The 15,499-nt window shown below is 37.5% G+C and overlaps 1 protein-coding gene across 10 annotated transcripts in view; it reads left to right on the forward strand.

The window, feature by feature from the left end:
* HDAC9 (histone deacetylase 9) overlaps nt 1-15,499 on the forward strand; it is a 456,537-nt gene that overhangs the window by 249,781 nt on the left and 191,257 nt on the right. For all 10 annotated transcript variants that reach the window (XM_082290871.1, XM_082290873.1, XM_082290872.1 and 7 more), the window contains 6 exons: nt 2,708-2,836; nt 4,777-4,892; nt 10,562-10,684; nt 12,097-12,144; nt 12,582-12,792; nt 13,195-13,412. In XM_082290871.1, the coding sequence (XP_082146997.1) occupies nt 2,708-2,836; nt 4,777-4,892; nt 10,562-10,684; nt 12,097-12,144; nt 12,582-12,792; nt 13,195-13,412 (845 nt within the window). The remainder of the gene's footprint in view (nt 1-2,707; nt 2,837-4,776; nt 4,893-10,561; nt 10,685-12,096; nt 12,145-12,581; nt 12,793-13,194; nt 13,413-15,499) is intronic.

The raw sequence follows: 15,499 nt of genomic DNA on the forward strand, positions 1-15,499 counted from the left end.
GAGCAAAGGAGAAAATAATGTGCAGTAGAATTACTTAAAGGGTGGCTAATGCAAAACAGTTATTTTGAACATTACCCCTCTGTAGAACCACTTCTAAGAGCCACTAGTTAAAGCATTGAGCCAAATACTCATTTGAAACATAAAGCAGATTAATTATAATAATTCTGGACCATTTGCCACTAAGACTTTCCAAGTGTCTTGCAAATACTAGGGGAACAATTTAATTAAAAAAAAAAAGGTTGGAAAAATGTATTTTCACTTTTTGCTAACATTCACATTTCAGTTTCTAAAATAGGTTCTAAATGATCTTACTTATGTGCTTTGAGGCAGTCAGTGTCTACATATATATACATTTATAATTGCAATCCACAGCTCCATATTTGAAGCTTAAAATGCTTAATTTTGCCTTTTTAACTGTCAGAGGAGAGTTGACAATTACAGATGTGTTATTACTGCCCTCATGTAGGAGTGCACTGAAGCACATAGGATTGCTGTTGTGATCCATACCTCTTTCAGTGAACAGTAATTCTGCCTCAGCTTTGGTGGAGCAGGATGGTTCAGTGACCTCTACAGTCACGCACCAAGCCAATGCCTCAGCCACTGCTGGGAATCAAGAAACCAGTGTCCAGTTCTTCATTTTTTTCATTGGACCAGATATCCTCAAAGTACTTAGATTTGTATAATTTGTCCACTGAAACTAGAGTTCTTTTTGCTAGTCATTGTGTCCTAGTAAGTACCATGTTAGGAGCTGGCTGTGTCTCAGGGAGAACATTCAGAAAAACCAGTATTTGAAGCAAACATTCTTCAAACATTGGCTTTGATTTGTATTGTGAGGTTTATTTTATAATTTTAAAACTACTCTTCTCCATGCCTTTTAATACTAAATGCATCTTCTTGGATGGCTCATAAATTCATACATTGACTTTAAAGTTTGTTTTCTGTGCTTATATGATGGATTCCGATGCTGAATATGATGGGAATTTGGTAAAAATAGAAAGGAAATTACTGTGACTGAGTATGAAATATTCACACAGAAGTGGAGAATTGCAGAGGATTTGTGTCACATTCACCTGTCACAGATGCAGAGACAGAATATGTACAGACATATTATCCTGATTCTTGAGGGTACAGAATAGTAGAAATGGAAATATATGTAAGTGCAAAAGGAGTGAACACCTTTTCTTTTAAATGTCATCACACCTGGTAAGATCTGTGGTGATAGCATGTAGTGTAATCGTAGCCCATTATTATATTTTATATTTTCAGTTTCATTGGAAATGGTATCTTAGATGGCAAACAAGTCATCTGTACTTTATTGTTTGAACCATTCATCTTAACAGTGGTAGTAGGTGATAAAAAGGAAATTTCTAGTTAATATGTTTATTATTAAAGACTTCCATTGTTGTGCTAGCCTGTGTGTCTTGGTCTGAAATGTACTCAAGGCAGAGGGTCTCCAGAGGGCAGCGCTTGCCGCGTGCGATGCAGTATGTGACAAAGGCCAGCGTGTTACAGCAGGTACTGCTGGTCACAGCAGCTCTGTAGTGGTGTGCAGCCCCTTTGCTCTCCAATGACCATTTCTAGCCTCCCCATCCCTGAGGGAGCAGGTGGGACAGGAGGAAAAAAGATGTGCAATGTCACATGATGGGCAGGGACTAGAATTAGAAGTGTAGGACTGAGTTCCTGTCCCAAAGTGACAAAAGGTGTAATTCTGAATTGAGCGAAGATATAATTTATTTTGTTTTTCTGCTAACTCTTGCTCCTTCTTTGAGGCTGGGTTTAAGTCTGTGCATAGGAGAGAGAACTGATCCCAGTTTCTAGTTCTCTCTGTTTTGAGATATTGCTTAGCCAATCCTCAGTTCCAGGAAGGGAAAGATAAACAAGTTCTATTCCATAATTATCTTTCACTAGCTCTTAGCAGTCTGTTTGATTCAGGGTTTACTTGACGAACAGATAAATGACTACATGAAACATTTTATCATGCTAAAAATACTACAAAATAAAAAGCACAGCAGAGTTGGCCTTCATATGAAAAGACCCTGAAACAAGGGTGGAACTTGCCCAAGGTGCATTAAATATAATCCTAGGTTTTCTCAGAATCAACCCTACTTCTTCGTTTTCAGAGCATATATTTTTCTCTGTAAATGTTCTTAGGACACTGTCATAAATCCAGTTGTTTGGTGTGTTACTCAGAAAACACTAAAATTCTGGGCCTAAAATCGCTGACCAAGAAATGTTCTGCCAGCAAGGCTTGTCGTAATTTATATTTCTCAGAGAAATCAAAAGGCACCAGTGGAGGCTTCTCTCTGTTTCTGCAATTAGACCTTAATCCAGTTATAACATTCCAAGTTCCAAGATGTGTTTTCCAAGTTTTCACCTACAAGAGAGATAAAAATAATGTAAATTAAATTTGCATTCATCTATTATGAATACTTATGGTAGTAACAATAATTAATGGGTAAATTCAAAGTTGCAACGGAATGAGAAAAATACTGGGATCTGAAGTTCTTCAGCTCTCTTCCTCTCTTTCCTAGCTTCCAATCTAAAATGAACTTGTATGAGGAGTGACAGGATGGCTGGGAAGGTTGGGCAGCAAAATCTCTGCCTCCAAGCCCTCCTTGGATCAGATGAGGTCCTACAGGGTCAGTGGTGTCTTAAACAAGCCAGAAATTGGATTTGTAGTCACATATTTTCTTCTCTTCGTTTCCAGCTTCAGAGCCAAATTTGAAGGTACGTTCAAGATTAAAACAAAAGGTGACAGAAAGGAGAAGCAGTCCTTTACTCAGGAGGAAGGATGGAAATGTCGGTTCATTCAAGAAACGTCTTTTTGAGGTGACAGGTAATTAAAAATGGGGAAATTCTGTATCAGTTGGCACAGCTCACAGAATAGTGGTAGTACTTCAGAACTGAAACTGTTTGCTAAACAAAATGAGCATTTGCAGTATTTGGCCTTATCCTGATGATTCTTGCCTTGACTTTGCATTGATATTTAGTAGCTTCATGGCTTTTTGAAATGATCAGGCCATATCTTTATTCAGACGTATCTGAATTCACTTGATATATCAGAATTGTGTCACACCAAGATGGAATTAAAAAACAGCTTGAACAAACTCGCATCAGTGTCCCTGTAAATGCAATTCTTGTGACAACTTTACACAGTATGTCACGTGCAAAACTGGAACATAGATGTGAATGTAAGCATGAAATCTCCTAAATAGTTTCCTTATAAATTATTTCCAGATTATAGTTTTTCTACAGCTAATTTATTAATTCCATTTACTGAAGCCTCTATGAGGTTCTTGATATCCACTTCCTTAGTTTTAGCTGATTTCTTTACAGTTTGCACACTTACAAATAAGGAATAAAGTGAAATATTTATCACTGAAGGGTTTTTTCCTGGATGCTATTGAAAGAGCAGAAACATGAAACTAGATGTCTTCTTCTCCTAGATCTGACAATAACTTGGAGCCTTTCAGATTGCTGTTACAATTATTAATATTGGCTATATGACATTTTGGACCTTTCATAACCCTGATTAAACATTGTTGCCTGAAGTCTTTTTCCCCTTGCATTTTATTCTTTTAACTGAAAATAGCCCTTTATTTAAATGCCTATTTATGCAAAAAATGCTATTTTAATTTTTAAAAAATGAGAAAAAACCATTAAGTTTGTGTGTCGCCACTTCTGTGATACCTATTGAAAATACAATGCAAGAACTTCTACAAGATCAGTTAGTACAGCTGGATATGGAGTCACTTCAATAAATCAAAGAGTAAAAGATCCAAGTAAAAGCTAGGAAGCCTCCTGTAATGTCAGTCAAGGTGAAAATGTATTTTTGCATGAACTAAGGCATAAAGAGTGAATAAGCAAAGAAATAACTATAGAATATTTGCTGCCACATTTAAATATTAATTAATTTAACTTCTTGAGTGCTTTAATTTGAAAGCTATCCCATGAAAGTGGGTTACTTCCACTAGTGGGTTACTCTTCCATATTTAACCTTCTTAACTGTTTCCATTACATAAATATAATTTATATATCATTTATATATATAATTTTTGTTTATGATTTATATCAGTTTAGAATTAGAATAACTCACTACAACAACATACAATGAAGTCATCCTCTCCCCCTTTGTCTTAGACAGAACTTGGGACATTTTAAATCAATATAGCATGCAGCCTTTCAAATCCTATTTAAATGTCTTTGCACATTGTAAATATTCCTTTGTATTTGTGCCAAAGATTAAGTGAAAGTGTATATTTTGCCATTAGTAATTGTGTATGTAATGATTGGTCCACAATGGGGTCATCTCCTTCCTAGACAGAAAGGATGGCAGTAGGCCTCATGAATTGACAACATTATCATGACCTGTGCAGGCCTGCTATCTCTGTCATTTTGATCTCTTACAGAGGAAGGACTCTAGGCAATTAAAATGGAAAGAGTTCCTTTTCTTTATTCGTTACAAGCTCTGTCTCAGTGTTTCTGCCTGATACTGAGTAGCATAACCATCTTTGTGGGAAAAATAAATACTAAATTCTTCTTACGTGTCACAGACAGACCAGAAGGGGAAAGACCAACAATATCTTTCCTTGTTAGTTGTAAAAAGAAAACCAAAGAAATGGAGGATGAGTCAAGAGTCTTTAATGTAAGTAAATAGTGTAACCAATAGATATTTTCAATAGCAAAAAAGCCCTATGCTATAAAGGTTATATAATTAATCAAGAACATGTATACCTTTCCAGGGTGAAATTCATGTATGTTTAATCTGTTTTTCAGAATCCTCAGTCAGTAGCAGCTCCCCTGGATCAGGTCCCAGTTCCCCAAGCAATGGTCCGACTAGCAGTACAACAGAAAATGAAACCTCAGTTTTGCCACCTAACATTCAAGCTGAGGTAAGACTCATTATTGTTTAGATAATTGCTCAGGTTTCTAGACTGAAGAGGAGATTTGATCATGTTCACAAGCAGAGTAATTGGGATACCAGGACACTACAGGCTGACATCAAAGTACGTCATGTATGAGATATATCTTTATGTTTGAGATGCATGTTTAGAAGACTCTTTGGTAACAAAAGATCGGGGAAAAGCAGCAGTAATGCTACTGGAAGAGTGGGAGGGAGCTGTGAAAGAATATTACTTTCTGGGATGACCTGAAGAGGTGCTCAGTGCTGAATGCTGATGAAGAACTCCTGGGTACAAAACAGTGGTTTAGGCATTGGTGATCCTAACACTTACGAGTTAGGGTGGTCCCAGGTTCAGATGAGTGCTGAAGTAGATTTCTTTAATCACAGTATTGGAGTTAGGTGACTAAATCCTTGTCACATCTCCCTTTTATTTTGCTGTACCTCAGTTTCCTTATCAAGGCAGTACTTAACCACCGTAAATGTCATTCCAGAATTCTTGAATACTTGTTTTGTAAAGTGAGATTCTAAACGGAAGGAATCTTAACTACTCCTTATTCTGTTTCATACATACGTGCCTATAACAACAGGAATGCAGATGGTAAATCAGTTGTGATCAACCTCATTTAGCACAGATGACATGCCCAAGTCATGCTTTCCATGGCAGTATTGTAAAGGGACAGTAAACGAATTCGACTAAGAAAGACTCAAATTCCACAGTGTTCTGTATCCAGTGCCAATACTTACCGCAGTTCCTGCTTTGGTGGCAAGGTTTTCTATTAATTGTTGGTTTATGCTATTTATGTTAGAAAAACTGCATAAGAAAAGGTGATTTAACAGAGTTTTAGTTAATGGAGCTATTTCTCCAGGTCAGTGGCAGGACATTCACCTAAAAAAAACCCTGGAATGGGCAGTTCAACCTCCAGCAGTGACTTTTCCCCATAATGAATTAATTGTGTGTGTGAACTATGATCCAGGGGGCAGGTGGGTGACCTCTGCACACTGATTAGTAGCCTCTCTCTGGCCCGTAACCAAAAAGAAAAAAAAATTGCATTGATGGCTAACATGTGGTCTTGTCTCATAGCCCCCCATATGTGATTGCAAAGAAACTTAAATGATGCAGAGTAAGATCTATCATTAGGATTAGATCAGATCCTAGTTCAGTGGAATTAAGTTGTGTATTTTACTACTGGGCATGTTTTAGATAGAAGTTGGTAATATGTGGCTGTTATTACATGCTGTATTAAACAAGAAGTCTTATCCAATTGGATCTTTTATTGATTTGAGGATACTACAAAATGGAAGGGCAATAACGTCTCAGACTGATACATGGTACTTGTTACTTTGCATGTTACAGTTTCTGGACACTTGCACCATCAGAAATACATACAGCCTGGTCAGGCTGGTGGTCTCCGGAGATTTGGAAAGGTTGTAGCAAGTACCAGCAGAGTTCTATTCTGCTTGCTAATAGAACATTGCATTGCATATTATTTGCCACTTCTGTGCCAGACACCAAAAATTATAACCCCAACGTACAATCAAAGATGCTCAAATGAGCCTAAAAAGTTCCTTTAGAAGTTGAGCTCTTCATGCTGGCGTCAGTCACTCCACTCAATGAAATGTGCTAAGAAGCTGAAACTACAGACTTCCATTTCTGGATCCAGTTGGGGATTTCTTTACCTCTCTAGTTACTTGACTTTTAGTACTGTGGTCTTGTGGGTTCAAACATTTTTCCATGAATCTCAGCTTCAGTGATTCTTATTTCAGTGGGATTTTCTTTGGTCGTTTAACAGCAGCCAAACTCCTACATATCTCTTTCCTAGTTTAGTGTTAGCCAGCTCTCAAAGGCTATACAGCTAATCAATTTTTCATCAGATATGCAAAGGACAGAAGTTTCTAATAATAGGATGAGTGTTCCAAAATCACCCAAAAATATCCCTTGTTTTTCTGTAATCCCGCATGACTCACATCGCTGTTGTTTCATAATTGTTGTTGTGACATTTGCAGTAAGTGTTGTGCTCATATCTGAGTGGGTGGATAGCTGCGGTTTTCATGGCAGCAAATAAAACACTTTTTGCTGGGGAAAAACAGGTTGCTATGACAGAGTCATTTACCAGTAAAACATGAGTCAGTACCGTAAATGATTACACTCCAGTGCATGGACAGAATTAGAGCATTATCAGTAATGAAACAGATTTTTAAAGTATTTTTACCACATTTATTGGAATAGTGAGACTTTTAAGTGGTTTACTCTCTGGAGCAGACAGTCTGGTGGGTAGACGTTTACAATTTTTTGAATGAACAAAGATGCACTGCATATGCTGCAGCTTTGCAGATAATCTTTTACTATCACAGTTCCCTTAATGGTACTTTCACTACCATTTGTTAAAACACCGATCTCATTATATGAAACTTGAAAGTTGAACTCAGGATTTTAATTGCACCTTATAAATAAAATCCTGTTTTTATTAGGTGCAGTTGTCTCCAGTATCATCAAGGTTCACCGCAGTAGCTATTTGTCTCCTGTAGCATGCCATACACTTTCAGGTCACCTGCTGTGCTGGGGCTCAATCTTGCTTGCCTGAGAAATGCAAGCAGGATTGAGCCCCTGCACAGCATGTCCCTTGAGTTCAGAGGGACAACCTGCTTTAGTCATGTGAAAAGATTAATTTTAGGCATTCACGATCTGGTCAAAAGCCATTGAAGGCAATGGAAAGTTTCCAGTTGGTGTAACTGGGCTTCAGATCAATTTCTTTCTTCTATTTGTGCTTTGGAAAGCAGTATTTCCTAGAATATCACTTGATTATACAGGAGACATAAATTACATTCGTGCCAGATAAGCACATACTTGTTTTGTGCAATCCCACAGCCCCATGCTTTTAATCCTCAGCTCCTTGAGGTGATCTTTGTAAGGGGCTATTGGGAAAATGTGTAGGCTTCTGGCCAGCTGATGAGGTTTGTGTCAAGTGTTCGTGAAGAGAGTCTAAATTAATTTTTTTTTTTTTAATCATCCCAAAAGCCTCAAGAAACATAAATGTAAGTAATTGTGCATATTGAAAGCTGTGACAATTACTGTAGCTCCACAACTGAGGAATATTAAAGTCAAACCATTTTGTCTTTCCCTCGTAATCTATAAATGTGCATATAAACATGCACACATAGGTGTTCCTGCTTCTCAGCAAGTCCCACAGTGCAACTAAAGCACGGTCACTCGTGGTTACTTGTTGATCATCGTGCACTGTTACACTGAGTTCTTGTACTCTATTTTGAGAAAGAGGATAACTCTGTTGACAGGCTATTTTAAGCATCAGTAAGCAGGATCTGTAGACCCAAGGAGTAGGTACGTAGAGGAGCAAGTAGGTCAAGTTGCTCTTTGGGGTAATTTCGGTGCCAGTCCAAACCACCATGTTTGCATGTAGGCCGAGGACATGGTTTCGCTGTTGTGCTGCCAAATGACTCTGTTGGCAACTCCTGCCTGTGCCACCATGGCAAGGTATTGTAGACCGTGTAAAAAGAAAAGCTGCAGCTGGGATCATGTATTTCTGCCTCTGGGGGACCCTGCTTGAGCAGGATGGTTGGACGAGATGACATCCAGTGGTCCCTTCCAACCTTACCCATTCTGGGGTTCTGTGATACACAGAGGACCCTAATCTATGCAGTAGTGGACTACTTTTATTTTGGGAGTGAGGTTAAGCTGATGCTTAGGATGATATTACCTGAAAATATTTTGAAAAATGAATCACTTACCAAAGTGAAAATGACAGGTTATTAGCAGTATTAAAAAATAAATTACGACGCTTTTACTAATAAACTCCTGTTTTCAACATTAAACTCCTGTGGTAAATAACATCATTGCTTCTGCCTGATGAAACAGTCATGCCTGACCTTCATGTGGGAGTGCTATTCACCCTGCCACTGTTACTTTTATTGATTCAAATCTTAGAAGGTAATAGTGGCATACCAAAACCCAAATATTAAACATAAATCTTTCAAGTGGCTTTGTATCAATGCAGCAGTTGCTACAAATTTGATCATATTCTAGGAGTCACATTTGAGTGTCCATTTTCACTTAAATGTTTGTAGATTCCCTCCATAATATCTCCATAGTCTTGACATACTTGCATTTATTCATGGTCAAAGGTGGATGTTATCAAGGCAAGACACTTTTAGCCAGGACTTAATGTAATATGCAAGTGGAGCTTCTTTGTTTCCTACACTATCTGTTGACATTCCCTAGGTACCAAAAGAAAATTACAGGGATAGACTTCTACTGTTATTGTCTCAGTGATAGGTCATATCTCCAAACAAACTGTATGAGGAAGGTTATGTTTTGGAATAACATCCTGTGTTTTTGTGCTTAACCACTTTTCATTGATGGTCTGAAGTTGCATTGTATTAACACGAAGTATTTTACAGAGTTAATTGATATTCCAGGTTTGTCCGGGGGAAAATCTACAGCTCCCCACAACATGCTTGACAAGTTATTATATTTACTTTAGTCAAAGCCCGAGTGTGCAGTATCCCTCTTGGAGGTGGTCTATTATTGGAGTCCCATATGCTTTTTGTTTGGGAAGAAAGCAGTCACTGTGTCATACTGTTACACAGGGTATTCTTTTTCAAGGATGTTGTTCCCTTGGGGACCATATCATGCCAGAGTTCCTAAGTCTAATAAGACCTTTGTAGCTCTTATTGTGTCAAAGTTCTGGGAGGGAAGCAAGAGTTAAACAGAAAATATAATTCAAGCAACTATACTAGACCACATGTTGAAAAATATCACTGTTCAAACTGAAAGGCAAAGGCTTCAAAAAGATTCCTGATGTGGTAATCTTTTTATGTTTCTTACCAATTAATCTATGGAAGGAAAAAGGGTGATCTTTGTACAATGTCTGGTTTTATTTTAAAGTAATTAAAAATATATCAGCAGTTCCATGTCCTTGAAAATTATATCACAAGTCTTCAAAAGAAGTGTTAAGGATTTTAACTTGAATGGATTAGGAAAGCTCTGAGGGGTATCCCATCATCAGGGAATGACAGGATGCTACTTTTGTATATATGCAGACAGAAAGAGAGAGACAGTCTATTATTTTAAATGGCAGATGTGTCAATATGCCTTACTTTCTACACAAAATTTCTGCCTTAATGGAAGTAAATAGTGTGCCTCAAACATCCCCATATCGTAATTTGGCTAACAAAAGACATGGACTAGTTAAAAAACACATTTCATACCTTACAGCAAAAGTTATGATAACTGGAGTAAAGGTTTAATACATCCATATTTGCGATTCAGCTGGATATAATCCTTAATTCACTGGGTAAATTCCCAGTGAGTTTCTTGGAGTGAAAGTCCAGTTGATAAGAACTGATGCTGAACTGATGAGAAGTTCATAAGATGGTCTAGGAATCCTTAAGATTTCAGCTTTGCATGGAACTTTGATTTACTAACCAAGGAATAATTGCAGACACATATCAGTTGTTTTCTTAAGAAAAGAACTATCAACAGTTTTTTTACAGGGACAGTAATTTTCCGTATCTGGAACTCCAATGGGATGCAAACCAATGAGTGGTACATAACTGGCTTTCAGCGTATCGGGATATGAGGATAAAATAACCAAGATAAAAAGGTTGGAGGTTTACTTCTGTTGTTTCTACCCTTTATTCCAGCACCTGGTTTCCCAGCAACGCCTTTTGATACAGGACGAATCAGTGAACTTGTTGAGTCTGTACACATCCCCTTCTCTGCCCAACATTACCTTGGGACTTCCAGCAATACAACCTCAAATCAGTGTAAGTGACCAGTCTCAAGCCTTCCTGCATATGTATGCTTCCAGAAAACCTACTTTCTGATTATTCTCTTTATTTTTAGCATTTTGGAACATAAGCAATTCAAAGTGGGAACCAGACCTCTCTATGCATTGGGCAACATCTGGATATTTAAGGGCACAACTTATCTTAGCTAAGTACGGGCCACATGCATTGCATTTATGCCAGATAACAGATTTCAGATGTGGAAGGAAGTATATGAGGAGATTATTTCATTTGAAAGTATGAGGAGATTATTTAGTATAAAAATTTAATTATATGATCTTTTCTACCTGATAAATTACAGCACCTGCTGCTTTTTATGAGATTCCAGTAGTGACCTAAACTGGGCTGGAGGGTCGTAGGAGAAGAATATCATATTCCTGTAGCTCAGTAAAGTACCTGAAAACTTTGCTACTGGTCAAAACTTACCTCCTTTACAAGAACAACGAAAGTAAAAATACAAATGTAGTTTTGAGTCAAAGTTCCATGTTATTTTATGGCTTTTTCAATACATTTACTGTTCTTAGCAATAACATGTTGCTACAATCTAACATTTTAACATCAGGGACAGAACTTTGCAAAGAAAATTATGTAAGCTTGAAATCAGTTCTCTAGAAGCCTTAGCAAATTATTGTTTTTAAAGGGTGGAAAAATTGAACATCATGAAAAGTAGTGCTTACTTTCTCAGAGGATATCATAAAAAATTTCTTAGCTATTTCACAAAAATATGACTAGCTTCAACTAGCTTCAAAGTAAATTTATAACATTAAAAAGAAATGAAAATATGTTTCATTTGCTCACTCAAAACTTGTAAGCTTTTGATGTGGCCAACTAGCACCAAATATTACTTTTGGCACTAGAAAAAACAAAGGGATTGATTTATGCAAGTAATGTTTATTTCTGTTACTAGAATAAGCAGTTGCAAAGTGAATGCAAAGCTTACTTTGGTGGTTGTTTTCCAGGGGAGGGTGATAGCAACGTGAAGTAAGCGTACACCAAAAAAATATTGGTGAAAACCTTGGTTTAGAATTTATGGAATTCAGATTATCAGAGATACGTTTTTTTACCATGACATACCATAAGTGTTTATCTGCAAGCCTCAACATGCATATTTCTATTAGGTTATTATTCTTGCTGTAAAAATTGTTATTCTGCTTGAACTGCCATTTCAAGGTTTCTTTTTTTTAATAGCCTAAGAGCAAAGCAATATAAAGTACATTTGCAATGCTGAAGGGCCAAAACTTCCAAAAGCTTTAAATCAATAACAGTGCAATTTATAAGGCACTTCAAAATGCCACACACATCCAACAGCTCTTGATGTTTCTGTAGATGAGAGTTTAACTGTGCAAGCTTGCTTTGCAAAGGGTAAAACTTACATTTGTGCTGTCCTTCAGGGAGTCAGGGAGTGCTCCAGGAAAAGTAATAGCTTCCCACTACTACAGGTAACTATTTTGTGTTGCTGATTGGCTTGCTGTGTGATGGAAAGTTATGTGAAAAACCAAGCCTTGCCTATTCCAAACTCAATGCAAACTATTACCTCTGATACTCTAGTTTCCTGTGCAGGAGGCCTGTGGAAAGGTCTTTAGGAATTTTAAGGATAGGTCCCGTCCTTTCATTAATAATGTTCTAACTAGTAGTTCCTTAATGCTTTGGCTTTTATTACTGATTTTTTTTCAACTGGTTTCATTACTCAGTTTCTCACAGCATTACATTTAACTGGCATGTGCTTCCTTTTCATCTCACAAAGTGTAGGATAGGGATGTTAACCTTTTCTTCTGTATGTGTTTATAATAGAGTGACATAAGACCATCCAGTTAAGTAGAGGTATAAATGTCCACTTCTCTGAAAAGCAGTTACCAATGCTGTTGTTCTTTGACAGGCTTCATCGTCATTCAAAGAAAAGCAGAAGGGGGAGACCCCATCACTAAGACAAGGAGTGGCCTTGGCTGGACAGTACGGAGGAAACATTCCTCCATCGTCAACTCATCCTCACATTGCTTTGGAGGGAAAGCCAAACAGCAGCCACCAAGCTCTCTTGCAGCATCTGTTACTGAAAGAACAAATGAGACAGCAAAAACTTCTTGTGACTGGTAATGATCAAAGCTCCAACAATACTAATTTAAGATGTTTTTAATGACATTTGTGTTTAGTGTGCGGTAATACAGATACCATACATCCTAACTGTTGGGAAAAGTGGAAGGGTGGAAGAAAAAAGGACAGTATCATTGTTTTCCCTTTTAGTGATTCTGTTCCAGTCTGTTAGCCTGAAAGAATTCAATGATTACAGAAAAGAGAAAATGATTACTTCATCACATTCTTTTGCAGCAGCCGAACTTCCCAGCATGGTGAGGCACGTGGTACACGTCCCAGTGCATCAGTGCAGATGCAGAGTTCTGCAATATACACCCCTCTTCTTACTGAAAGCTTTCTTTCCTGTTAAAACTATTAGTCTGTTGTTTTTCACAGGGGAGTGAAATGTCCCTGTTTTGCAGGAGTGGTTCCTCTTCATCCACAGTCTCCTTTAGCAGCAAAGGAGAGAGTTTCACCTGGCATAAGAGCTGCCCACAAAGTGCCTCGTCACAGGCCACTGAACCGAACCCAGTCAGCTCCTCTTCCTCAGAGTACTTTGGCTCAGCTGGTCATCCAGCAGCAACATCAGCAATTTTTGGAGAAGCAGAAACAATACCAGCAGCAGATCCACATGAATAAGGTGAGTTCCCAAAGTAAAGAATTTCCAATAAATTTAAAGGTGGATAACTAAGAAGGAAGTTTAGTTATTGGTGACATGTCATCATGGACAGTAGAGAGGTTCTTGCAGGAGTATCTTTTTTGTTTATATATAGTTCATATAAACATTTGTATGGATCTTAATTTCAAGGTTCTGAAATAGGCTAAAATTCAACAAAATAGAGTTCAAAGTAGCCCACAATTTTACCTGGCAGGTGGTTTCCTGTTGAATGGTAAATAATGCCTTAAAAATTGGCATGTGTACTTCTGAGCTGCAGTAATCACTCCACTTGCTACTTTTGAATTGTGTTAAAACCTTTCTCATTGTGGACTGGAATGTTGCATAAATAGATAACTCATTTGAACTCACATCAGCTGATTAAATTTATCAGATTTATGTAAGATATTTACTAAACATTTGCAGAAATTTTTAATCAGTGTTTATCAAACTGACATTTCTCTGTGAGTAACATGAAAGTTTGTTACCTATGGTAATATAAAATGACCATATAAAGAGAAAGAGAAAAATGTGCTGTTGCTGATATCTGACACAGGACTGAGTTGTGTAGTACAAGGTTCCCTGTACAGTAACACCTTATCCTGAGCCAGCGCAGGGGGAGGAAGAAAAGGGACCGTGCATTAATAAACAAAGAGCAGCAGAATCTAAATAGATTTGTCAGGAAACAATACTTCTACAACAAAATCCAGTTGTTACCCAGTCTGAAATTAAGATATGCAAGTAATTACATGTTTTTATTTGGAGAACATTTTTCTGCACTTATACACAACTTTCCAAAAGTTGTTTGCTGAAGCTCCACTAGTATTACAAAGGTATTAGTTATGCATCCTTAGTTGTCTTCTTTTGTTTTAGCGTTACTTAATAACTATATATATGAGGCAATGTCAAAGAAGAAAAGATGAAAAGTGAACGTTCAGCTCTTGTACCTAAGGAAAAAAAAATCAATCCACCTTACTTACTGGGTGAATTTCCCAGGGGTTACTGATTCTTTGGAATCTACTAAGAATTCCCAACAAAATTAGAAACAAACCTAGAGTTTAAGTACATAGTTTGTACAGTGGTTTGGTTATTAAATCTTGTCTTAATTAGGAAAAATGAAGACCAGAAAACTTCAAAGTTCAGAGCTGATCCTTGCATGTTAACCCCTCTCAGCTTGGGTGTTTTGATTACTCAACTAGGACTCCAGTTGGCTTTTCTTTGAGTATGCATTCCATATGTTTAATCAAGATGGCATATGTATATCTTGTAGCCTCAGGTTTTGAAAATATTTCACCTTCCCTCAATTGTCTGAAAAGAATATTTAACTGGTAAAGTACTGACTCTTTGTACTACAAACCCATCAGTTCATGCATTCCTCACAAGGCAAAGAACCCCACTGACGTGTTTTTGTTAGGTAGTATGCTTATTGATGTAAATTCTACCATAGCATTTGGGGGTATGTGCTGTGGCATATATGAACATTTGTCCCCAGTGTGAAAATTAAACTTGAGGCATATAACCATATATTTCTAGATGGGATTAAGAAGTAAAAAGATTGATTTGTGATAATGCTTGTTTCAGTAACTTTTTTTTTCAGTAGAACTGCAACAAAAATACATGTTAATGAGAATAATTCACTCTCATACTTGAAATACACCTTCATTCTCACATGGTTCTTTTTGATGAAGAGACAAAGCTGGTGAACCTAGCTTTTATTCTGTGCAGTATAGGCTATACACACATGCAGATAGTGGAAATTTAAGTCTATCCTAGGGCCTCTGTCTGCCTTGAACTCCTATAACCTACTTTTGCCCCAAGAGCTTCTCAGTCTCCTTTACTCCTACGCCCAGAGCAGCCAGCCTTCTTCAGGAGCACAGTAACTCCTCAGAGCAGCAAATAGCTGAGGAGGAATGAGATCATGTTGCAGCCAGAGAAGCAGTGGGTTTTCTGAGGATGCGTGTGATTTCTCAGACCTTACCGTTTGCAGCATCTAGGTTCTTCTCCATTCTCAGAAGAACCATTTTGAGGAATAGTACTGAAAAATGCCAGAGCTCTAACCTTCTACCTGTCCT

This window comes from Coloeus monedula (assembly GCF_965178545.1).
Source record: "Coloeus monedula genome assembly, chromosome: 1".
Taxonomy (NCBI): domain Eukaryota; kingdom Metazoa; phylum Chordata; class Aves; order Passeriformes; family Corvidae; genus Coloeus; species Coloeus monedula.